This window comes from Antechinus flavipes, chromosome 1 (assembly GCF_016432865.1).
Source record: "Antechinus flavipes isolate AdamAnt ecotype Samford, QLD, Australia chromosome 1, AdamAnt_v2, whole genome shotgun sequence".
Taxonomy (NCBI): Eukaryota; Metazoa; Chordata; class Mammalia; order Dasyuromorphia; family Dasyuridae; genus Antechinus; species Antechinus flavipes.
In genome coordinates this window covers 126,565,907-126,593,246 of record NC_067398.1, presented here as the reverse complement: position 1 = coordinate 126,593,246, position 27,340 = coordinate 126,565,907, and the positions used below count along the sequence as shown (strand labels likewise).

Below are 27,340 nucleotides of genomic sequence, written 5' to 3'. Positions count from 1 at the left end.
CTTTATAGGGGAGTTTATCCCATTCACATTTATGGTTAAAATGACCAATTCTGTATTACTTGCCATCTTGTTAATCCCTGCTTATGCTTTTCTCCTTTCCTTCCCCCTCACCCTCCTTCCCAATATTAAACTTGTGAGCACACTTGCTTCTCACAGCTCTCCCTTTTTAGTATCCCTCTCCCCACTTTAGAGTTCCTCCCCCATCTTACTACTTTTCCTCACAATTTCTTACCCCTTCCTCTTACCTTACTCCTTCCCTTTTCACTTTTCCCCTCCCACTTTTCAATGAGGTGGAAGGAGTTTCATCATAAATTGAATATGTCTAATATTTTTCTCTTTAAGCCAAGTCTGACAAGAGTATAATACACACTATGTTCATCCCCCTCCATTCTTTCTCTCAGATATAATAGGTTTCCTTTGCCTCTTTGTGAGATGTAGTATCCCCACTTTACCCTTTTTCTGATATAATTTCCTTTTCATGTCTAGTTTCTAGAACAAATTATACATGTGTTATTTATGTAACTTGATAACAGAAATATAGTTTCCAAGATTTCTTTTTACCTTTTTATGTTTCTCTTGAGTTCTCTATTTGTAGATCAAACTTTTTGTTTGTTCCAGTTTTTACATCAGAAATCGATGAAATTCATTTATTTCGTTGAATGTCCATCCTCCTCTTTGGAAAAAATGCTCATTTTGGCTGGGTAAGTTATTTTTGGCTGCATACCCAGTTCCTTAGCCTTTCAGAATATCATATTCCAGGCCTTTCAATCCTTTCATATCGACACTACTAGATTCTGAGTAATCCTTATTGTGGCTCCTCTATATTTGAATTGATTTTTTTCTAGCAGCTTGTAATATTTTTTTCTTTGGTTTGATAGTTCTGGAATTTAGCCACTATATTTCTTGGAGTTTTGATTTTAGGATCCCTTTCAGTAGGTGATCGATGAATTCTTTCAATGTCTATTTTACCCTCTGTTTCTATAACTTCTGGGCAGTCCTCTTTGATAATTTCTTGGAAAATAGTGTCCAGGCCCTTTTTTTCATCATATTTTTCAGGGAGTCCAATAATTCTCAGATTGTCTCTCTTAGATCTATTTTCCAGGTCTTTTGTTTTCCCAAGAAGGTATTTGACATTTTTGTCCATTGTTTCATCCTTGTGGTTTTGCTTGACTGATTTTTGGTGTCTCCTTGAGTCATTCAATTCCATTTGTTCGATTTGATTTTCAGTGAATTATTTTCTTCACTTGCTTTTAATTGTCCAATTAAGTTTTTAAGTGAGCTGTTTTGTTTTATAGAATTTTTTTCCACTTCACCAATTTTATTTTTTAGAGAGCTGTTTTCTTTTTCCAATTCACTAATTCTGTTTTTCAGGGATTTGATTTCTTTATCCACTCTATCTTTAAATGAGTGGGATGACTTCTCCAGACCCTCTTGCCAAGCCTCCCTTCCCTTTTCCCACTTTTCTTCTAGCTCTCTTGTGAGAGACTTTTCAATTTCTTCTATGAGAGCCTTGTGTTGTGGGGACCAGATCATATCTTTGGGGATTCACCTGGAGACAGTCTGTTTTTAGCCTCCTCAGGGTTTAAAGTCTGCTCTCTATCTGTATAGAAGCTCCCTATTGTTAGAGCTCACTTTAATTTTTTGCTCATTTTGTCAAAGAAGAATCAAAGAAAACAAACTAACAAAAAACAACCCAAATGCAATCTGCCTTTTTTGGGGGGGCGAGAGGGGGTGTTACTGAGCTTCCTCTACAGACTGCAGGGGGCAGCAGTGAGGCACTAGCAGGACAGCAGTGGCTGCTTCTGTGCTCTGAGAACGGCCTGAGTCACTCTGGGTGGGTGTGGCCAGGACCTGAGAGACCCCAGCTTTTCGGGGTTATAGTCTTCACCCCTGTGTTTTTAGCTCCTCTGCTCATCTGCTGGCTTGCTGCCAGGGCAAAGTAGCCATACTGTGGTAAAGCTCTTCTCGCAGAAACGGCGAGATCACACCCCATCCCCCCCCCTCAGGTCTGCTCAGTGTCAGCTGCCTGCTGCGCTCTGGCTGCCTGCCGTGTTCTCACTGCCTGCCTTCAGTCTGCCTCTGATCTAACTGTCCCCGCCCACAAGCAAAAACAGACCATTTTTAGTGAATTTCGAGGATATCTTCTGTTGGTAATTATTTGTGTTTTTTTCAGTCAAGCACCGATTCCGAGGCTTGTCATGAAATAAAGTATTCTGAGAGCAAGACGGAGCTTAGATAGATGCGTGTGTCCTCTCCGCCATCTTGGCTGGAAGTGCCCTCCGCCATCTTTGCTGGAAGTCCCCATGTCCAATTCTTTATGACTCTATGCATCATAGCCAACCAATAGTATCCATGGGATTTTCTTGGCAAAGATACTGGAGTGGTTTTCCATTTCTTCTGCAGAGTATTAAGATTAAGTGACTTGTCCAGCTGCTAAGTGTTTGAGGCTAGATTTCAACCAGTCTCTCTCTTGGCATTCTGTCCATTAGCACTTAAACCTCCTACACAGTCTCTGTATACCTAGCACCAGCATAGTGCCAAATACCTAGTGAATGCTCAATAAATATTGACCTAGATAGAATGATGCCTTTTCAATTTATACAGAGATGATGGAGTGTCCTGCACAATGCATTATGTTGATAAATTGGAATTTACCAATTGTTGGAATGTACAGGAGCCACCTGACAGTGGCTGCTGCAGATCCAACTCAGAATGGATGATACAAGGAGACTGAGAGGCCGTTGTGTTGTCTGCCTCTCTCCTCTTCCTCTGCCTTCAATTTATCTCATTCCCAGTCCACAAGCAACACCTGTATCAATAAAAGCTGCTTTGCAACTCCTTCCAATGTTATGATTCTCAACTGTGAAGGCTTTCGGAGAATTGACCTGTCCCTTAACAACCAATAATTTGGTCAAGGCCCTACCAAGACTTCAAATTATTTGACAGTATTGTTTTGAGCTAGAAGTCTCCCAAGAACAAACTACACAATATTACAGCAGGAAGAGTATGCTACGTCCAGTGGCTATCATCACTCAAAGCTCATTTATCTCTGGGTGAAGGCTCACATAGAAACCTTTTGAAAAACTAAAGATTAGGCATTGGTAATGAATATCCTTTTTATAAATAAGCAACTTGCTTCCTAAGATCTTAAAGCTCTAAAGATTCTACTTTGGGGGAGGGTCACACTTTTAGATTTCAGTTTTCTGTTTGGCCTGTTTTCTTTCTACCTTTCTTTTTTTTCTCCTTTCTTTCCTTTTTTTTTTTTTTTTGCTTCTTTGTTTCATTTCTTTTTCTTCTTTTCTTCCTTCCTTCCTTTCCTTTCTTCTTCCCTTCTTTCCTTCCTTTCCTTCCTTCTCCTTTTTTCTTCTTTCCTTTCTCTTTCCTTCTTACTTTTCTTTTTTCCTTTTCTTTTTCATTCCTTTAGTTCCCGCCTTCCTCTCTCCCTCCTTTCCTTTTTTTCAGTTTATGTATAAAACCAAACCTGTTGTAGCCTCATCAAAAATGCAAATGTTCTTTTCTTCAGAGATATTCCATACTATAATTGAATTTTAGGATAAGTTGGAATCTTTTAGCAAGCATAAACTGAATCAATTAGCCTTAGTTTTTCTCCTCTCTTCTCTGTTTAAGCTAACTGGCTTTTACAAGGACAAGATATCCTCAGGAATAGGATGATAATGCCATTTGAACATTATCCAAAAAGAAATTTGCATTTAATAATATTGGTAACAACTGCAGCTAATACAGGCAACTAGGTGGCACAGTGGATAATATGCCAGGCCTGGAATCAGGAAGACCTGAGTTCAAATTCTCCCTCAGACACTTATCAGCTGTGTAACTTTGGGCAAGTCACTTAATGCTGTTTGCTTCAGTACTTTTGGAGAAGAAAATGACAAACTATTCTGGAGTGATGAAGAGTCAGGCTTGATTGAAATAACTGAATTTATATTGTGATTTACTTTAATGTTGGCAAAATGCTTTTCATATGTATATAACATATTTGTTAGGTAATGATACATATGAAAAATGAATGAATTCAGTGCATTACTGTTGAGATTTTAAAAAGAATTTCACTTGGTCTTACAGTCTTTTAAACTTTCTTAACTTTTAAACATCTTTTTTATAGTTTCTTCCTTCTCTTGTGCCTTTGCCATCACAAATTGTTTTCAAACCTGCCTTATTTATCAATAAATCTCATTTGAATTCAGTTCATATAAATCGCATATGAATTCAGTTCAACAAACAATATGTGACTACTGAATGCAAGATACTGTTCTAGGTGTTGTGTATAAAGCCATAAAAATGACTCAGTCCCTGCCTTCTCAAAAATTTATTATTTTAGTGAACTAGAAAAAGCTGGAAATGTACAACTTTGCAACTCAGATCCAGAAATCAATCTCTTTTGGTCCTGAGACACTTTTATTTAATGGTACTTGCAAGTGAGAAATCTCTCATGGGGGCTATCTCTGCCCTTGTAATTCTTAGCAATGTGGAATTACTGGAAATTTTGAGATCTGGAGGGGTTATTGTCTACATTTTATATGTCTGTACTTTGTGGCTTTTACCCCAAAATATATCTAAAAGAGCATGGCTTTTGTATCTATAACTAAGATACATTTATCAAAGAAGAGGAATAAATGATAGGGGATTTTTTTTTTAGCAAAATGTAAAGAACTGACTCTGAGTATAAGGTAATCAATCTTTTTCTTTTGAAAAAGAGCATTCATTAATTTGGCTATGATGATAGTTATGAGACTCTTGAAAGATCATTTATCCAGAGTTGTTTGTCATTATTGAAGTTTGGCTTAGTATAGCATGAAGATATTTCAGGAGTAAAGCTAGAGTGAGGGAATTAAGGAATAAGCAATTATTAGGTACCTACTGTGTTCCAGACAGTGCCTTAAATACTTTCCAAAGATCCTCTCTGTGATTTTTATAAGCTTGGGAAGTAGATCCTATTGTGCTGTTTAAAAAAGTTTGAGAGAGAGTTTCTGGGAAATTAAATCATTTCATTAGTAATACCAGAATTTTCAGTAAAAGAATGGTCATTTGTCCATCTCTCTTACACCAGACACCTGATGGCAATGGACTCACAGCTTATATGCCTTTTAAAGAATAAATATTCAATCAACTTTGACAGGTTAATACTTAGTGAGAAAGTGAATATTAAAATGGGAGGGTGGGACGGTCTTGGGTTATATGACTGGGGTCACCCAAATCTTGGTCAAAGATACTTAACAATTTCCCTATCACCCTTCCCTGACTTGCCTGAACAAAGACAGTGAACAAGAGAGTACGCTCATTACCCCAAATTTAGAATTTCTTTTATTATATCTAATTAGATCTTAGAGTAAATCTTTGAGAGATTTCCCACAGGTTTCTGAATTAAAAAGTAGAAACTTAGAAAAGCCTTGATTCTAATCAAATTAATTATTAAATACATAAGAAATATAATCATTTCTTACAGTAATTATTACCCCTATTTAAATTGAGGCAAATCAAGTTTGTGACTTGCCCAGGATCACATGGCCAATAAGTAAGGCAAATTTAAACTCAGGTCTTCCTGAATCAGACTCAGTGTATCTACTATACTACCTAGCTGCTTCTAGAGTTAGAGCCCTAACCTTTTTTATGGCAGTGATCCCTTTGGCAGTGGGTTGAAACTTACTGACCCTATCTCAAAATAAGAATTTTTTCAAATAGTTGAAGGAAATATTAAATTTAACAAAGATAGAATTTTTCTCATCCAAATTCATGGACCTCCTGATGTCTAACCGTAGTCCCTTTAAGGTCCATGAATCTCAGATGAAGAACCTCTAGTAGGAAATAATCTCAGTAGCACAGTAAGAGAATATTGAATTTTAATCCTTCAAAAGGAACATTTCCCTGAGATTTCCAAATTGTTTCTGAATAATTATAAAAATTATAAAAAATGAAAAACTTGTAAAAAGGGGTAGAAAGGATTTGAGATCCTTATTAAAGTTATGGGGAAGGAAATTGTCTAAATTGTACCAGCATACGAAAAGAAATTTGGAAAATGAAAGGTCTTAGTTCCTGTGTTCAGCAAAACATTTTTAGGCTGTTCCTTTATTATTGTTGTTCTAAATATAAGCTTTCTTAATATTTTTTAGTTCACTGTTATTTGTATATATACGTACATATGTATGCATGTATGCTCTTAAAAGATTTTGATTGAAATTCCCTAAAATATTTCTGCTTTGAATTCTTTCTCCTCTCACTTCCTCCCATTCCTTCCCTACTGCTGGGAAAGAAGTACAATATCCACTATACATATGAAATGTGATAAAATATATTTCTATCTTAGCCATGTTGTAAAGAAAACAAAGAAGAAAAAAAAGATCACCATTATTTTTGGATAGAACTTTTTTTTCCCAAAAATGAGCCAAAGAAAAACAGTTAGGCTAAAGTATCAGACCCAATGTTTGGCCATAATCCCCTATTTCCCAAAAGGAGAGACATTCAAGAAGGCATTTTTTTCCTCTCTGCTACTTTACAATTTTTGACATCTAAGAATGTGGGCCAGAACTCTGAAACAAGGATTCTTACAAGATGTTAAGTCAGTGGAATTGATGAGACAATGGTTATCTACTTTAGCATGGTGCTTAATAGTTGTCTAAGTTCAGCGTGATCGATTTACTCTTACAACAAATAATGGTTTCCTAGTGATATAATGATTGGTTTATACTCAGTGTAGAGCATATAATCTGGGAGCTCAAGCTCTCGAGGCCAAGGAGAAAGAGAGATTCAATTCCTTCTTTGGTCAGGCTCCTGGTGGCAGGCTCTCCTGCATTTTCTCCACTGAAACCAAGTCCCCTCTGAAGGCCATGAGAAAGCTAGCTAAGCACCAGGGAAAGGAGACAATAAAGACTTTTGGACTTCAACACTTGGCTATGCTTGTGGTGAATTTTCTACTGAAAAGAAGGCTGCCCCAAAGATCTCCAGAAAACCTTTGAACATTACAAGAATGAAATGAGGAGGAGGTGAATTTTAATGTTTTTAATGAACAAAAATCTATTTTCTTTTCTTTCCTTTATCTACCCCAATGATTAGAAACAAATAAACTCTTAAATACATAGTTAAGCAAAACCAATCCTTTGATTGGACATATCCAAAAAGAAGTCTTATTCTTTTCTCTGAGTCTAGCACCTGTGTCTTTTGTTAGGAAGTGGGTAGCATACTTTATCATTTGTCCTCTGGAATCATAATCCCTCCTCATCTCTGCCTTCTAGTTTCCCTGACTGTCTTCAAGTCTTAGTTAAAAGCCCATGCTGTCTACAGGAAGGCTTTCCTGGTCCTTGTAATCCTACTTCCTTTCCTTTATAATTATTTCCAATTTATCTTGTGTGTACATAATTGTTGATAGATTGTCACTTTCCAGTAGATTTTCCTCCTTGAGAGCAGGGATTATTTTTGACTTATTTTAATCCTTCAAATTTTAAATTTACCCCAAGATATCCTGGCAGATAATTAGCATTCATAAAATGCACGTTGACTGATCAACCAACTGCACTGATCAAATTTCTTAAGTGTTTAAAAGCCATTTGTCTTTATAATGTTGTTATAAGATGTTTTCCTGGTTTTTGCTCTCTTCTCTCTGTCAGTTTATACAAGTTTTCCCATTATCTTTTCAATTATTTCTTACAACAGATAGTATTCCAATACAGTCATATACTATAATTTCTTTGGCTGATAATCTCCCTTTAGTTTCCAATTCTTTGATACCTCAAAAAAAAAAAAAAAAGCTGTCATAAACATTTCAGTATATGTGGATTCTTTTCCACTTCCTTGTATCTCTTTGGAATATAGATCTAATGTGGTATCTTACTGGGCTAAAGGGTTTAAAGGATATGATTTTAGGCATAATTCCAAATGTTTTCTAGGGTGGAGCAATATATATTTCCACCAAGAATACAGTAGTGTGCCTTGTTTGCTGCAACTTTAAGGGAGATCAATAAGAAGATTCAAAAATGTATCATAAAATATCACTTCCTTTTGAATTTTTTTTCACATAGCTGATCCAGATAAGGGATCTCTTATTTTTCTAATGCTTTTCTTATTTTCCTTTTACTGAAAACATACTGCTTTTTGCCTTTCAATCATTTATACATTTTATTTCCTTATACGGTTGCAATAGTTACATTAGTAAGTCAAGCACAGAATTAATTAGTTATCTTGTGGTTTCATCAGTTTTTCTGGTTGTATCTTGAAAATGTTGGACTCCTTAGTTTTTCCTGTACCTTATTTTCTCTTTTGTCCTTTTATTCTTATGCATTTGTTGTTTTTTTTCTTTTATGTTATTCCTTTTGTTACGTTACTCTATTTGGAAAGAACATACATAAAACGAATCTTTTATGGATCATCTGCTAAATCAGGAGTATTGTTTACCCCAAGATTTGTATTGTGTCCTTTTATTAATTTTGTGAGTTTTGGAGATTCTATATAAAGGCTATTTTCTGCATGACTTGGTGCTTTAGTTTTGACAGAAGACCTTATTTCTAAAAGTATACCATATTCATTATAGAAATGTTAAATACAACATCCTACATAATTCTTGATTGTGTTGGGAACAAAGATAGTGAAGGACTTTGAGCTAGATGGGGCACAATTTAAAAGTTAATGTTGATTTCTCTTAACTGATGCTGATTAAAGTAAGTAGAAACAGGAGAATATTGCATACAGTAACAGCAACCTTGTACAGTGATCAATTATAATAAACTTAGCTCATCTCAGCAATACAATGACCCAAGACAATTGCAAAAGACACATGATGGAAAATGCAACCCACAGCTAGAGAAAAAATTATGGAGTATGAAGGCAGATTGAAATATGCTGTAAGCGCTTCTTTGTTTTTTCTTTCCCATGGTTTTTCCATTTTTTCCCCTAATTTTTCTTTTACAATATGACTAATGTAGAAATATGTTCAGCATGATTGTACCTGTATAATCTACATAATATTGTTTGCTGTCTTAAGGGAAGGGAGAAAAATTTGAACTCAATATCTTGTAAAAATGAATGTTGAAAACTATGTATACATGTGATTAGAAAAAATAAAGTACTATTAAGTTGGGGATGAGTGGGTGGGGAATTCATTTTTCATTAAATCCAAGTGGTTACCTTCCAACAAGATGTAGAGCTTGTTCACATAATGAGAACAGAAACCTGTTCTTTTCTATAGAAATGTTCTTGAGAGGCACACAGATTGTTCCCAATGTTGGCATCTGGGAACTGAATTCATTGTAACATATCTGTTTGAGTTATATTAGATGTAAGTTGGCCAACTTAAAACTGTAGAACATAGAATATTTGCCATAAATTCAGCTGACTGATTTAGATTTGCAGCATATGCAGACTTGCTTTGAAATATGAAAAGAAAAAATTGATTATTAAAAGAATAGTTAACATTAAAATGAAGAATCATTAAAATGAAGCTGCAGTGAGGCAGCTGGGGACACCATAGTCTTGAAGCCAGCCTTGAATCGGGAAGATGTAAGTCAAAATTCAGCTTCAGTTAGTTACAATCTGTAATCCTGGGCAAGTCACTTTGCTACCTCAGTCTCCAGCTGTACAATGGGGATAATAATAGCACCTTCCTCCCTGGATTGTGAGGACCAACTGAAATAGTATGTGTAAATCACATTGTAAACCTTTAGCCACATAAATACTACTTTATTTTATTATAGCTATTATTATTAATGAATGAAAAGACATTTATTAAGCATTTATATTCTAAGCATTGTTAAACACTGCAAATACAAATATTAAAGATGAGGATAGACCCCACAAAGAACTTACATTTTAATAGGGGAAGATACCTTATAATGGAGAGCAGTATCCAAGTAAGGATGTGGTAACAGGAGCCATGGGCTGGTAGACTAACCCATTCTTGACATTGAAGGACAAGATTAATTTGATTCTAGTTCCAGAACTGGAAATGGAATAGAAAGGAGGGACAGTGTTGAGAATATATATATATGATAACCAGGCATCTGTCAAGGAAGTATTTGGGGAATATAGTGATATGTGGCTAGAGTAAGTGCTACACTTTCCTGACTGATTAACATATAGGGATGATTTGCCATTTCCTGCTCAAGCTCATTTTACAGATGAGGAAACTGAGGTAAACAAGGTTAAATGATTTGTCCAGGGTCACACAGCTAGTAAGTGTCTGAGGCCAAATTTGAACTCACTGAGATGACTCTTCCTGCCTCCAGGGTCAGCACTCTTATCTCCTTTGTCATCTAGCTATCCAATACCATCTTTAAAGGAGGAATAAACCAGGTCTCATAGCATCCACATGGGATTTGTAGTCATCATAGTTTATCTTCCTAGAAGAGATGAAGGAGGGTAAAAATAAGATTGTGATTGAACCTTGCAAGAAAAAGACACAAGAAAAGACTTATCTCAAATGTACATTTAGTATGAAATTATGCATTTAGAAAGAATAGAGTTTTGGGTTCAGCCTACCCCAAATTTGATATTCAGGTATTTGACACTTTGAAATATACTTCACCAGACAAAAACAAAACAAAACAAAAATGTTATGTAGGAAGTGACCTCCAAGAGTTGTTTTCTATATTTTTAGTTCTTATTTTTAAATTTTAAATTTCATTTTAAGGCTGAATGTAGATTGAGATAAAGAAAGTAAGTGGAAGTGTTTCAGAGAAAGGAAGTGGTTTCTCAAATACCATCATTGAGTAGTTTTCCCCAAATTACTTCAGCATAGCCATCATCCATATAAAGAAAGACATTATACGAAGGTTTGAGAACAATATGTACTTGGGGAGAATGTAAACACATTTCTCTAATCTTTTCATTTTGTTTTACAGTTACATAAATTCTAATAAGATGTCCTTCCTAAAACTGTTTCTGTTGTCTCTCATTTTATTCAGGGAAATGTACACAAAATTCTGGATAAATGCACATTACCACTGACTGGGAAGCAGTGTGTGGACCGTATCATTACTGAAAAGGTAAAGTGCTTTTCTTTTTCCTTTTCTTTTGCCTGGTAACATCTATCACCATGTCATTTTTTATTTGAAAGGATTATTTAAGTTGCACATAGCCTCCTTGAAAGTATAGACACACATGCCTCAGAAATGCTGTCATGTTTAATTCTGACAGAGTGACATCATTAAAGGAAAATGACACAGATTGTTTTTTGGAGAATAATGTTAGAATTAAAGACTTCTTGTTATGTGCATCACCCTTGCTGATTATCTTTGCTCTCCTAAATTATAAACATGAACTTTTTTTACTTAATTGGGTGAAGATCCAAGCAGCTATAGGTCATGTAATTAGTATGGGAAAGTCCATGCTCCATTCCTTTCACACTTCTTGAATATTTCATTAACCCATGAAGACTTAACTTGTCTCTTTGGTTTGGTTGTAAAACACAGCCAACAAGATGGACATTTCTGTGTAAATATAAGATTGAAGATTGTAATAAAAGAGAGAAATATCCTGGGGCTATCCTGTTATCTTTATGATCCATATTTGGTCCTAAAAAGTTGCCTAGTGATTAGAGCCCTTGATTTAACGCCTGGAAAACTTGTGTTCAAAACCCTCCTCTAACATTTACTAGCTGGGTAACTCTGGGCATGTCATTTAATTTCTCTGAATCTCAGTGTTTTTATCTATAAAGTGAATAGTTTAAAGTAGATGGCTTCATGGGCATTTCCAGCTCCAAATCTGTGATCATGTAATTTTCAAACTCTCATACATGAGAGGCTAAACAAATGAAAAATGAATGGAAAAACATTTAATGAAGCCATACAACCAGGAAGTCTTGAGAGCCATAGTGAACTAATAGCATCTTTGTTTATGAGCTCAGGTCTAGTTCATTGTCCTTTCCCATATTCCAGTTTTCTAAAAACACATTAAAGGAAGTTGATGAAATGAGCTTTCCAGACATCATTTGTCTTAAAAGTATTCTGTTCTATGATCTATTCACAGTCAACTCCCTTAGGACTATTTATGTAGACTATGTAAAAATGACTCATAATATATAGTATGCACAAAATGGCAGACACTTTCTCCCACTTTTCATCAATCCATCTTACCTTTTATATGAACACCAGATAACTTTACTCCCAGAGTGACTTGGGAGAAGCAATACCTTGGAAATAAATCCATATATACCTTTTCTTCCTCTTCTTTTATCCTAGAGAAGTCTTGAGTTGGGGTTTTGGACTATAGAATTCTCTTCAAATAGTTGAAAGGTTATATATGTTACCTCTAAGAGGGACTAGACTAGTTATGCTTGATCCTTAGGAGCAAAACTAGGAGCAGGGGAAGGAGGCAGAGGAAGAAAATGAAAAGAAAAAGGAGAAAATAAGTCAGGGAAGAGGAAGAGAAGAAAAAGGAGAGAAGAAGAAAAGGAGGGAAAGTAGAAGAGGAAGAGAAGAATTATTATTATTCATTATTATTATTCACCTCAGGGTTAAATGCTCACATTAGGGCAAATGAAATAGCGCCATCTTATATGATCTTATATGATGTGTATATATCACACATAGTTAGTGCTCATTACTGGAAGGTCTTTAGGAAAGAGTATGGATATAAGAAGCTTTGTAGAGGGGAATTCTTTCCCTCAGTTATAGGTTGGAGTAAGTGACTTATTATTTCTTTCCCAATAAGATTTCTTGTGCAGAAAGTACCATACTATACAGGCAGCTGAGAGGAGCAGGAGATAGGACATGAATTGGAGTCAAGAAAACCTGAGTTGCAGTTTAACATTGTGACTCCAGGCAAGCCATTTGATCTGTTTGACTCAATTTCTTCATCTATCAAATGGGGAATATTTGCACAAGAAATATATTCACAAGAAATAAATAGTCCAGTCTATCTTCAAACTATTTGCTAACCTGGTAGCCTACATTTGCATAACCAAATTCTTTATTTCAAACCAATGGAACTAATTGTTCCCTTAAAGGAAATATGTAGACCCCCAACCATCCCTTCCCTTGCTTATACTATTCCCATCATTGAGAATATCCTTCTTTTTTCTTTCTACTTATCAATGTAAGCCATTTCAAGGTCAAAATCAAGAATCCCGGGGCTACTATAACTCTTTCCACTGAACTTGAATCTCCTTGGATCTATTTTACTCATTTGGCATTTATAATAAACTGACCTGGGGAGTCTTTAATATTGCCTTTATTGTTATTCAACTTGTAAAATTTAATATTATCATATCTTATTTCTCAAACAAAATAACTTGTGAGTTATTTAAAAGCAAAACATTCCATCTTAAAATTCTTTGTATACACTCCTCCCCTCAATAAAAGACTGGCCCTGGATGGTAGACATAGAAGGTACTCATTCGGCAGGAATCTGTTGAGTTAAGGATTAAAGGACCCTGCGACACTAGGAGTAATAAGGGTGCCCTACATGGCCACAAGCAGATTAAAGTAGAAAAGTAAGACACAATTCAAGAACCAACTCTAAAAATTCCATTAGTAACTCTTTGAAAGAGGATGCTGGGATTCTTGAAACCATCACTCCTTTTATTCAGCCTGGAGTGTGAACAATGGCTCCCCGTCTGGAAGTCTAGGTCACCATTATTGGCTTTATCTCTGTGAAAATCTCTCTGTACTGCAATCGTGCTGTGATATGGAGAGGATAATGAACAAACTCTTCTGGGGAAAAGTGGCTCCTGTTTTCTCCTTTTTAGATATAATGGCAAAATGGGTTTTCTCCTGATCTACCCTTCACTGTAACTTGGTTTTTGTTTACTTTTTTTTTGTACCACCTGGAGTTCCTCATGGGGGTACAGAGAAATTAGTCTCTCTCATCTAATAACAGCACCTTGTTTTCCATAAGATCTGGACTCAATTGCAGCACAAGGTATGTGTAAATAAAAACCACAAATCAATTTGCCATAATTTTAATTTTCCTTATACTTAGATTTTACCTTACTGCTAATAGTATCTTATTTATTATTCTAGAAAATTCTCTGTCCTATAGTGTTTTAATGACTTGATGCAGAGGACTTGACATTTCTTCTTGTGTGTTTCCTCTTTGTAAATGTGCCTTTATTCTTAATTCAGGACATAAGTGATCAGAACAAATTGTGTTCCAGACAACATTTTCTGTAAAGGAAAAAAAATTAATTTTAATTGTCAATGTAAAATTAAGTCATACAAAGCAGTATAAAGAAACATTTTCATAATGATCATTTTTATTATCCAAACAAATATTTGTTCTGGAGTGTGGTTTTTTAAAATGTGCAAGAACAGATCGCTAAAAAACAAAACAAAACAACACAACAACTTTGTGGTTTTTAAATTTAGCAACCTTTTCCTATGGAATCAACTTAGTTTAGCAAATAAAAAAGGGTAACTACTCCTTTCCATTCTCCCAAGTATCCAATCTGCTCTGTAGTTCTCTAAAGGGAATAATCTTTGGAAAAAAGTTAGTATTCCAGAAATTCTTTCAGAGTTGTCATAAAAGATATATGATAATTATCACAAAAATAAATGGAAATAAAATCCCTTATCAATTAAGCTGTCACAAGTTTCTAAAACAAGTGTATCTACAAATGAATGTGAATACATTGGACTCCCCTAAGTTATTTCAAATCTAAGTTCAGAACTTAAAAACAGCTTGATTATATACAGAGGATTTATCAGATTTATCAGAATAAAATTTGACTATTTCCAGAATAATGATCTTGTGAAAGGTGTCACAGGAGGAATGATTGAAATGGATTTTGGTTAGCCTGAAGATTCAAGAATAACTTGACCCTTATCTTAAAATATTTGGAGGGCTGTCATATGGAAGTGAAGTTAGGAATTGATGTATATTTTATGTCTGTGGAGAGAAGAATTAGGACCAACAGATAAAAACCACAAGGGGTCAATGATAAAAGTTACACTTTTAATTTTAGAACTATCTGGTAATGTAGATTGGCTTTCCAGGTAGCTTTCTGTCAATAGATATATTCAAGAAAGATGTGCATATAAAGAGACCTGTTACTGCTCTGAGATGCCTTAATTCCTTTCAATATGAATGAACATCTGTTTAAAGGTTTGTATCTAGTACCAGAGGAAATGTCACAGGATAGAATCCATCCAGAATCATAAAACTTTGCAGGTAAACTTCTTTGGAGACTCCAGAAGCTCGAAAGGGCAAAAGAATTCTCTCCCTGAACCTTTCTAGGCATCTATGTTGCACAGTGGTTAGAATTTGGACTTGGGATCAGAAGGACCTAGATTCACATGGACAAGTCACTTAATCTCAGCCTTATTTCTTTCATCTGTATAATGGCAGGGGAGAATGAATAATTAAACATCCACTGGTTGTTAGAAACTAGCTAATTTGCTTTAGAAAGATTATATATCTTTTGGGGGATAATAATAGCACCAACCTCACAAAGTTGTTGTGAAAATAAAACAGATACCATGTACACTGAAATTTTAAAGCTCTATATAAATGCTAGATATTCTTAACTATTATTATTAGTAGTAATCCTATAATATTGTAATGCTATGACTTTTTCCTCCATCTCTTCTAACTTTTTATCACTAGCAACATATAAGATTTTCTTTGACCTTCCCCTTCCAACAGTTTTTACTCATTTTACCCATTTTAATGGATATTTTTCTAAAATGGAGAATTTATTTATTTTTCTACCTTTTCAAATATCCCTTGATAAGTGAAGGTCATCAGTAAAAATGCCAGTCCAATAGAACATAAAACTGCACTTATGTCAAGACCATAAGGCATACTGGAAAAAGCTTGGGGATTAGGGGGAGACTTGAATTCAACCCTCTTCTCCTGGTCTTCCTATCTTTGTGACTCTTTCTGATTGGTGTTCTTATTTTCTTATTTTTATCTTTTAGAATTGATCTATGATTCCCATTGGTATCAGGGATCACATGTGTATTTAAAATCAGCTGGAGTCAGGAATTCAGGTTAAGGGAAAAATCTTCAATCTTTATTCTCAGTAGAGGTAAAGAAGAATTGCAATAGCAATATGGGCAGCTGCAACAGGAAGCCAGCTAGCAGAGGGGGATCGGAGGCCAAGGGTGGTCCCGATAGCAATGCGAGCAGCTGTGACAAGATGCCAGCCAGCAGTCTCTCTTTCCACTTCCCTTTCCACTCCCCTGCCTCCACCCACCCAAATCGTCATTTCCAATACAACATATCAGGACTTGCACAAAGAGTGGACAGGGGCCATTCTTTCTCCAAGCTTATATATTAATAGAGTATGGTCCAATTACTATTTAGCTTCACGTGCTTGGGACCTCAGTGCATCAACTCGAGCCTCAGCCCTCAACATAGCAGGAAGTGCTAAAAAACAAAAAAGTTGAACCTGGGACTTCTTGACCACAGTTGCCTACACTTGACTATCCATTACACTGTGCTGTTTCTCTTTATTAGTTGTTTCTTTTTTAAAAAATGAATATCTATTAATTTATTGTCTCTCATTTGGCTGTCAAAAAGTTTTTTTTTTTTAAATGTCACTTAAGGTGTTATTAGCAAATAAACATCATTACTATTCACCACGTGTGTATTTTTTAGCCTCAACTCTTGGACAAATAATTACTGATTAGGAAATTGGTACATATTAAATATAGCTAATAGTTTCATGATTTCAGACTACTAATTCTTTGGTTTCCATGCTTGCTTTTTCCTTTAAAAGCATGAGTTATTCTTTCTAGTTCCTTTGCCTTATTTTTTAAAATGATTATCATGCTAAAAACTATTGTTGCTTGAATCTGACAGGCCGTGTTTGATGTGGACAAGGAAAAAGGGTTGACTTTGATTGAAATCTGGGAAGGATTGACAGTGGATGACATAAAAAAGAGCACGGGGTGTGATTTTGCTGTAAGTATTTGTTTGAGTAAATGTAGCCATTTGTCCTCTATAATGAGTTTGATTAATGAGTAAATACAGGACATAAACCTTTAATTTGTTATCATTTTTAGATTTGATTAGTAAAGGTTTGTGGATTTGATTATTACAGACCTTGAAGAATATTTACGTTTCAGGAAGAGTTCTGACACTACTATGCTCAGTTTTAAGAAAATTTAATGTCTTACAATTCATTCTAATAGCAGGTGAATTAAGAGTGGGAAGGTTATTAGTGCTTAAAAGAATTTCCTTTGCTTCAGAAAAAAAAAAAAAACTGGAGGAGGCAGTAACTCAGAACACATATTGTAATTTGGGAGAATGGCTAATCCAGTAAGGTTATGCATATGTAAAGGGGGAGTAATGAGAAATAAGATATAAGTACCCATCCATAGACCACTAATCATCTTTCTATTTGAGAGGGGAAGGGAGGGAAGAAAAGAAGGAAGAAGCGACCATAAATCAAAGAAACTAAGATCCTGAGTAAGCAGGACTTGTTGACCAAAGATAATCATAAATGAAGACAAAATCTCTCAAAAAGATTTCATCTGCATACAACTTTTCAGGAAGACATCTTCTATTTATGGTGAGATATCTGTAAAGAAAATAGAAAAACCCAGTTGTTACAAGACTACCTAGCCTTCAGAAAATCATTAACTCTAAATCACAAATACATTTATTTCTTAGGCCCTGAATGGCTTGTACCTATCAGACTATAACAAATTGCTGTGAAAACAGGTTTGCTGCATAATTCATTACTCTCATATATAACTATTCATGGTACTCTGCCAAGGTCCTTGTCCATTAACCTTTTCTGAATTTCTCTTTGAAAATACTCTTCCAGGAATACCTTGCACAAAGATCCCCTCTTTAATTAGCTTTACAGTAACTACAGAGGGAAAATAGAATTTTGTCTGCTCTTTATTCTAGACTTTTATCCTAGTGATCAAGTAGCAAAACTTTTTTTTTACTAAGACATTCTTTAAATTTACCTATTGAATTAGTCAGCCCTCCTTCCACAAGGTAATATATAGATATGATTGATACTATATAGTGGAAAAGGCAGACCCTGGTCCCAGGTACCTATTTGTGTAGGGAAATGTGGAATGAAAGTAAATGGATTGTCAGACTGAAGATTTTATACTACTTAACTCTGGTAAATATAATTCACACAGTTCACTCTTTCACCTAGAATAGTTGAGAAATGTGGTCTGGTTAATAGGTATTTTGATAAATGAACAATAGTTTTGTAAGGATTTTAAAGCAGCAAGATATTCTTAATAATAAAATTATTCTGATTGTATCTTAATACCTTTTCATCATTATGAATACTCTTTATGCAGTCTTCATCATAAATACCAGTTATTGGTATGCAGAAATGCCAGCAACTTGACAAAATGCTAAATAAAAAGATACCAATAAAACTATGGTCAATGGAAAGAGCACTGAATTTGGAGTCAAAGAACTCAATTCAAATTACGTTTTCTATCTGTAAACCCATGGGAACAAATGATATCTCCCTGGAAAAAAGAATGAAGGAATAAATAGGTGGTGCCAATTTATTGGCCAAACCAAAAGCAAGAGATGGCATGATTTAGGTTAGAAGATAGTAGCAATAACCCAGTAGAGTGAGAATTAGAGTACGTTAAGGAGAATAATGTGAAGAGCAGACTTGAAAGGGAGACTAGAATCAGATTTATAGAGGTCCTTAAAAGTGAGAATCAAAATTTTATTCCTTGTCTTAGAGACAGAGGAATGTTATAATCACATTTGTATCTTAGGAAGATTATTTGGCACCCTTGTGAAGAATGAATGAGAGGGGGAGAAACTGAAGGCAGGAAGAACAGTTATAAGGCTATGATAGTGGTCCACAGAAGGGTTGACTAAGATTGAACTAGAATGGGGGCTGGTATTGTAAATGTAAGGAAAAAGATGTGAAGAGGGATGGTTCAGTTGATAGATTTTATCACCTAATTGAAAATTGACAGGAAAGGAAAGGAAGGAGTTAAAGGTGGCTTTAAGGTTTCTAACTCAATACCCTCAATATAAATAGAGAAAATTGCAGAAGAGATAGGTTTCCATTGGAAAAGAATGCTGCAGCCTCATAACAACCTACTTTTATAACTGGAAGAAACTTTGGAATATGACTCGTTAATTGTATAGATGAGTAAACTAAGCCCAAAGGGTTTACATGACTAACTAAAAGTTTCACAGGGAAAAATAACTAATATTTGAACCCATGTATGTCCTCTGATCCCAAATTGAGCACTTTAACCAAAAGTATAAATAATGCTATTAATAGACTTCAGCATCTTAACAAATGACTTGTGACTTAGCATGTCAAGTTACATGTATGATGTAGGCTAGTTGGTAGTGAGAGCAAGGGATAATAGTCCAAGTATTTTAGTTATTAGTTATATTACACACACACACACACACACACACACACACATATAAATATTCAGAGAGCCAGAAGATCTTAAGGTACAGGCAGAACATGGACAGGAATCTCATAGGATAAGAAAACATCTAATCAAGACTGATAGAAGGAATACCCAGACCAGTGAGATCACAAACTATGCAAAAAATCAAGCATTTATGAACTACCTACTATGTGCTGGGTACTGTTTTAGGCACTGGAAATATAAAGACAAAAATGAAACAGTCCCTACCCTTGAAAAACTTACATTCTGCTAGAGGACAATATATACACAATTAAGTTAATTCTTCTTTCCCTCCTCTTCCTTCACCTCTCCTTTCCTCTCCTCTCTTCCCCTCCTTCCACTTCCCCTTTCCCTTTCCCTTCCCCTTCCTTTTCCTACCCATTGGACCACCCAGATTGAAATATCCAGCAGTCATTTGGAGATTTCAGTTTAGAGTTTAGGAGAGAAACTAATTATGAATAAATATATTTGAGAGTCATTGGTAAAGAGACTATGATTGAACCCATGGGTTCAATGATATCTCCCTGGAAAAGAGTATAGAGAGAAGAAAGAAGAATCCAGGGCAATGTCTTGTTAAATTACTGAGTGCAGTATTCCTACTCCCATTCCAGGTACAAAAGAGGATGCAGAGGAGGAAGAAAATGTTGTTCTTCACCTTAAAAGACCTTGGTTCTCTCCTCTTGGCAAGGCTGCAGCTAAACCTTGAGGGACAAGTATATACTTCTTGTCTACTTGTCTGCAGTGCTATCTCAAAGAAACCAGATACAGACATTCCTTGCCAAGGGGAATGGATTTATATGTACCCATATCTATTATGAGCTGGCATTGTATCAGAAAGAGAGTACACTCTAAGGATTTCAGTGGGTTGAGGAGACAATACATTGGACATTGGCTTAGCTCCTACATTTAAATCATCTTTTGCTTAGCTAGTAGATCACCTTGCCAGAGTAATCTGCTTTGGCATTTATGGGTTTATAACTTTGATGAAACTATGAAGGAACAGAATGAGAAATTGTACTTTTAGTAGATGTTTTTCATTACAAAAATAGACAGGCGAAGTCATTCTACATAAAGATTCATCTTCTTCCTTTTCTGTAAAAGCTAGCCAGTTTTTACATGAAGGGTATGAACATTTGAAGCTCAAAATAGGTCTGACATAACAAAGAAAAGAATCAGATGTTTCATTTAAAAAAATTAAGCTGTCCACTATTCCTTTGAGAGGAAATGTTATAAACCATCTATTTAAAATCATCTGTTTTCAACAGAAGAGTTTTATTTCATTAAGTTATTCCCACAGATGTTCCATTGCTTAAAAAAGAAAATGTATTGTTTCTGAGACTGCCTTGTTTAATACAAAGAGCCATGTGTCTTTTCTTGTATATGGTAGAGAATTCTCATTGATAACAACTGGAGATCCATGCAAATGTAGACTTTTACTTTTTGCCTACTTATTACAAGTCTGTCTTGAGAAAGAAATGTCTTCCAAATGGCAAGTTAGAATAAAAACACTCTTAAACATACAGCTGAGCTTATTCTCTGAAAAATCCATTTAACTTTGCCATTTATATAATGTATATGTTCTGGTGGGTAGAGAAGTGATTCTGTGCTAAATACACAGTTTGAATAGAAAATCCTTTGATAGTAAAATTGAAAGATGGTATACATTCAGCATTATGAAATGTCAATTCAGGGACATTTTTCAAGTAAACAAAAAAAAACAAAAATAAGTGATGTGTTCTCTTACTCATTAATTTACTAATGTAATTTTTCTCTAAGGGGCTGGATTATCAGGTCAAAAGCAAAAACTTTGAAGCATATGGGTAAACATTAACAGCTACATTGACATAGGTTTCAATCTGGTATTGTCAAGCAAGATGATATATTATTTAAATATGGTGAGTTACACAGAATCCTAAAGTCAAGGGTGACCCTAAGGAGTAATCTGCTCTAGCCCATCTAATCCTTTTGTGTTGATATTTAGCCTTGAAATAATTTGAAGAAACTGAGAATTGGTTTAGGGAACCCAAGAGAATAGAACAAACCTATTGGCCATCACACCTATTGACTCAAGTTCATTGAATCCCCTTCACCACTATTGCTCTTCATCAACTCTGCCACTCTTGAGTCTTACTTAGAGGCACTAAGAGGGGAGCACTAAGGGGTTAAATGACATGCCTGGCATCATAAAACCAGTGTTTGCAGAGATGGAACTCAAGGCCAGTTTTCTATCCATTAGAATACCCTGCCCTTTCTGCAGTTATTAATAATAAGACAAACCAAAAGTCTTCAGAAAAAAAATTAAAGAAAGATTAGTTGCAGGTCCCACAGAAGGCAAAATTGAAAAATTGAAATCTTGCAATTAGTTCATCCAGAAACATGAGGTAGTAGCTTTAGAGCTGACAGGGGGCCCTGACTAAGTGAGATCTGATGAAAAAAAAGAGATAGTTGTATTATATAAAAGACCCAGGAGAGAGTGTGTTAAGGATTGGGGAGGGAATTGCTGAGGTAGAGAGTGGTTTGCATTGTGGGTGAGTGAAGAAGGATTGATATTGGTAGCAGATGCCCCCATGTCTTTGTACTGGTGAACATCAGAATTAGATTACTTCAGGAGTCCCCCTAGGCTTCAGCTTTTTTAGCCTTTTTGGTGCCATGGACTCCTCTGGAAGACTGGAAAAGCTTATAGACCCTTCTCAAAATAGTTTTTAAAGAAATTAAATACAGGCTACAGAAAAAAACAATGATATTGAAAGTATATATTTTTGTTGTTGTTGTTTAAAGAAATTAAATACAGGCTACAGAAAAAAAACCAATGATATTGAAAGTATTTTTTGTTGTTGTTGTTAAAAGTTCATTCCAGGTTAAGGACCTCTGCAAATAAGCAATCTATTTATGTTCTTTCTGAGGTCTCTTAATTCCTTCAAGAAGGGATATAATCTTTCATTCCACAAAGAGAGATTAAAAATGCTGGGCTGAGGTGGACAATTCATTGTGCCTGATTTTCAGTCGCAATACAATTGACTAATCAATAGGGAAACATTGGGTTCCTGAAGCTAGGAGGCACAGAAGGCAGAGGCAGATAGTGTAGATCAGTACATAATCCGAGGCATCTGGTAGTACTTCGCAGCTTTGCTTGGGGTTAAGTTTGTTTAACTGTAACTGGATGAGGAGAAATAGAAGCTGTGTGGGAAGGTATTTTTCTCATCATCTATATATCCCAGCAGCACTGATTCAAATAATTTACAAAGTTATTTTTCATGGAAACCTGGTGGACAAAGTAGCTTGTTCTAAGTTTTGTGCTAATCAAGGTCTCACCCTATATATCTTTTCCTCAAATTGCCTTTTTTTTTTCATTCCTCTTATCTTGTAATGTCTTTGATGAAGGGTGAGTAAGACCAACATGAGAAACTTAAATGAATCAAAGTTACACTCCAACTCTAAGAGATCTTAGGAAATAATATATCAAAATTATCAATATAACAAAAATATCATTATATGAAAATATCTATCTTCATTTTATGGAAAGGAAAGTTAGGGCAGAATGGGTGAGAGACCTACTCACAGCCTCACAGCTAATTGGTAGGAGGATCCAAACTAGGACTGGGTCTAGTCCACAAATTTGAGAACATGATTGATGGGGATGAAAAGCCAGAAGCAGTAAATTGGGATGTTAAAAATAAAGCAGAGCTTTGGACCTGAAGTCAGAACACGGGGGTTCTAATGAGTACCAGCTTTGCCATTTTCTATCTTTTCCAGGGAAAGAAAAAGGCTTAGAAAGTATCTTACAGACTCTCTGGTCCAACTCCCTCATCTTGTGGAAATAGAAAGACCCAATGAAGTTAACTGACTCAATCCAAGTGACACATTAGTTGAAAAAATCAATATGAGAGGTTGGACTTTTACCCAAATCCTCGGACTACATAGCTAGTGTTCTTTCCACTGTGCCACCTTGCTCTCCAAAAGTCATCAATCTCTTTAAGCCAAAAGTTTTCTCTTCTACAAAATAACAGTAACATATTTGTTCTGATTTTCTCATGAGGTTGTTGAGAGGCAAGTTTTCTGTATTTTAAAGCACTATATAAAAATGAGTTATTATCCTCCAACATCATGGGAAAAAAAACCAAAGTCTGCCGGAATATAAATGAAAATCTACAAGCAAGGCAAATGGAATGTTGGCTGTGGATGAGTGGACACCACTCCATCTCCCCTCCCCACAAAAAGTCAATGTCTCACACACACACACACACACACATAAATTTGTAGAGATGTTAAGTTGTAATAACAATAAAGATAAAATGGTAACAATAAAAAGCAATAAACCAGATAACCTCTATCCCTGGTGAGAGGGATACTAAATGATATTCCTTTAATCATCATAAAAATGAGTTTGATCATAACCTTGATCTACTCCTGCTATAGATTCACTCTTGGCAGGGAAGCATGCTGGGTTGGCTGCTAGGTCATTCTAGGTCATGGGGTAGGTCTAGGTTGTCAGTACCACTAAAAGTCCTAGATTCCTTTAGGATATTTGTCTTTAGAATACTGTTGTTAGTATATTAATTATTCTCCTGGTTTTTTTTAATTCTTCATCAGATCAAAAACGTCTCAGCTTTCTCTAAAACTTTCCCATTCATAATTTCCTACAGTAAAATAGCATTCCATTCCATTCACTGCTTGTCTTATTAGCTGTAGAAACTCTTTTTTTGTAAAGGGTTTATCTCTTATCTGGTCTGTTATGGACTCGACTTTAAAAGTTGTATCTTTTATACTCCCTGCAGGTATTAGAGCTCTTACTCATGAAAATACAGTTTCTTCCCTTTAATTCTATTCTAGTCTTGGCTTCCTAAAATAAGGCAAATGCTTCCCTATCTGACCCTCCAGATTCTTCCCAAGGGCTTCAAGTGAAATGCCTATCCTAGTCCCTTTCCATCTTTGTTAATTTATCTAAAGTAAATGCACTGGTTCCTTGTTAAGCCTGTTCTTGAGGAGAACCTCATTACATCCACCATATATCTAGGATAGCATCTAAGACTAGTGTCCTCCCTTCTTTGGCTCATGAAGGTTAGATGGCAAGTGCCCCAGTCCTTTCAAGCTTTTAGGGACCACCAGTGAACTGCATTCTCTTACCTTCTTCTGTTTGTCAATTCTTGTTCTAAGTGTATAGTAGACTTTTAGGTCTACTCGCACTTATGATATTTCCCTAAAATTTACTCCCCCTTTGTTCTTCCAAAGGTGCTACTATTATCCTGCCAATAGCCAACATTTGTCATCTCTTTTTTTATTGTTTTCTTTATTTTTCTGCTTATACATGTACATTATTTTTTAAATACATATTTCTTTATGAATCATGTTGGGAGAGAAAATTCAGAACAAAAGGCATAAACAGAAGAAAAAGAAAAAAGTGAACATAGCATGTGTTAATTTACATTCATTCTCCCTAGTTCTCTCTCTGGATGCAGATGGCATTTTCTCTCCAAAGTTTATTGGAATTACCTTGGATCAAAATCTTTAGTAATTGATCATTGCACAATCTTGCTGTTACTGTGTACATTGTATTCCTGGGTCTACTCGTTTCACTCAGCATCAGTTCTTGTAAGTCTTTCCAGGCCTTTCTAAAATCAGGTTGTCCATCATTTTTTATAGAACAATAATATTCCATTAATTTCATATACTATCATTTATTCACTCATTCCCCAACATTTGTCATCTTATGGTCATCCTTGACTCTTTCTCATGCAATCCTTTGCTAGGTCTTGTCAGTGTCACTTCCATATAGCTCTTCTGTCCATAGTTTTCTCTGCTCAGGTGGCTACTCCATCTCTCCTGTACTGTTATATTAGCCTGCCTCCACTCTCTTTTCCAATCCATCCTCCATATGGCAGCTAAAAGTCTGACCATGTTAGTACTTTGTTCAAAACCTTCAGCGGTTTCCTTATTAAGTACCTACTATATGCCAGGACAGTATCCATGTACTACTAATAATAAAACACTTCCTGCCAACAGCATCATGTGGTATATGTCCCTTCATTACCAACTACTTCTAGAACTTGAAACCTGCCAGAGCTTATACCCCAAAGAGATACTAAAGAAGGGAAAGGGACCTGTATGTGCCAAAATGTTTGTGGCAGCCCTGTTTGTAGTGGTTAGAAACTGGAAAATGAGTAGATGCCCATCAATTGGAGAATGGTTGGGTAAATTGTGGTATATGAATGTGATGGAATATTATTGTTCTGTAAGAAATGACCAGCAGGATGAATACAGAGAGGCTTGGAGAGACTTACATGAACTGATGCTAAGTGAAATGAGCAGAACCAGGAGATCATTATATACCTCAACAACAAATACTGTATGAGAATGTATTCTGACAGAAATGGATTTCTTAGACAAAGAGAAGATCTAACTCAGTTTCAATTGATCAATGATGGACAGAAGCAGCTACACCCAAAGAAAGAACACTGGGAAATGAATGTAAACTGTTTGTATTTTTGTTTTTCTTCCCAAGTTATTTATAACTTCCTTCTGTATATAGGATATACTATGACATATTTAACATGTATAGGACTGCTTGACATCTGGGGGATGAGGTGGAGGGAGGGAGGGGAAAAATCAGAGCAGAAGTAAGTGCAAGGGATAATGTAAAAAAATTACCCTGGCATGGGTTCTGTCAATAAAAAGTTATAATTATTTAAAAAAGAAACCTGCCAGGAATTTTATCCCCATCAAGCTTTCCCTCCACCTCCCCCTTTGCTACATTATATCCCCCCTGCCATTTTCTCTAACTTTATCCCAACTCCCATTTTCTCCTTCGTCTGCTTTAAGATTCCCAGATATCTCTTTCAGATTTGAAAGTTATTTACGTTAATATTTAATGAGCTTCTGTGCCATTTATCTGCCCCATCTATGCTCTCAATAGTCACCATAATATATTCTATGATTCATTATTTTCAGTGTTAATTATGAATTTTCTGGCAAAATGTTGTTGGAATTCATTTTATTTATTTCATTATTAATTCCATTTATTTTCTCATTTATTTTTAAAATTGTATTTGTTTAGATAATTTATAGATTAGAATTAGATTTATTTGTGGTTCCTTTTAGATATATTTCACTCTGAGTAACTAGAAAAGAAAGTACCATATGGTCCTTCAAATCCAATTCTCTGGTAGAGGGCAGTGGGTCCCTTCCTCTATGAAATCACTTATCCTTTATATAGTGTTTAAGAATAAAGGTTTAATACCTTTATATGATGTTTAAGAAGAATAAACCCTAGAGAAACCAAATTAGTAAGGAATAGTTTGAGAGGATGAAGACTTTTGAAAAGTCTTTTTTGTGATAGAAAAGAATAAGAAAATTCCCAATGACTCAAGAGTATATGATTTCCTATTGTTCACACCAGTTGTCTGTAAGAGATGTTTAATATTTTATGATTACCAGAATTTTGAACTATTTTTTTTTCTTTTTAAACTAGGTTTCGCCAAAACTAATGCCGATGAAGCAAATTGTAACCTGAAGTGTGGACTAAGGAACATTTTCCCCACTGCACTGTGGACTTTGAATATTTTTCTAATCACATAGGAGTTGATGCAAAGGAAATGTGATTCATATCTGCATCACATTTATGTTTTTATTCTAAGATCTAGTCTCTATCTAGTCTTATTACATCTCAGGTTCTTTATAGCTTTATAAACTTTTATTCTCTGTCAGTGACAGCATGTTTTAATAAAAAGATATATAAGTATTTCTTATAAGAATAAATGCTGACTGAAGTACTTGTTGCCTTCTGGTTCTATTATATTTACATTCATTTATATGTAATTATTCTAAGAAGATAGTCACATGCGGGAATTTTGGAAAGTACTTTCCTTCATAATTGAAATGAAACAAAATGTCACCATCTAGGGTAAAATTCAGGTAGAATTTTACAGATGGTATTGGCAGATTTAAGTGGAAATTTGTATAGAAATAAAATTTCCTATATGTAAATGATGACTTTTTCTTTCGTAATTCGTCCTTCAATTGCTGTAACC

The 27,340-nt window shown here is 35.2% G+C and overlaps 1 protein-coding gene across 1 annotated transcript in view; it reads left to right on the top strand.

The window, feature by feature from the left end:
• The window catches only part of OXCT1 (3-oxoacid CoA-transferase 1), a 177,540-nt gene extending 150,458 nt beyond the window's left edge, over positions 1–27,082 (top strand). The window contains exons 15-17 of the mRNA XM_051990357.1: positions 10,908–10,988; positions 16,747–16,848; positions 26,782–27,082. Coding sequence (XP_051846317.1) covers positions 10,908–10,988; positions 16,747–16,848; positions 26,782–26,823 — 225 coding nt within the window. The 3' untranslated portion in view covers positions 26,824–27,082. The remainder of the gene's footprint in view (positions 1–10,907; positions 10,989–16,746; positions 16,849–26,781) is intronic.
• The last annotated feature ends 258 nt before the right edge of the window (positions 27,083–27,340 follow it).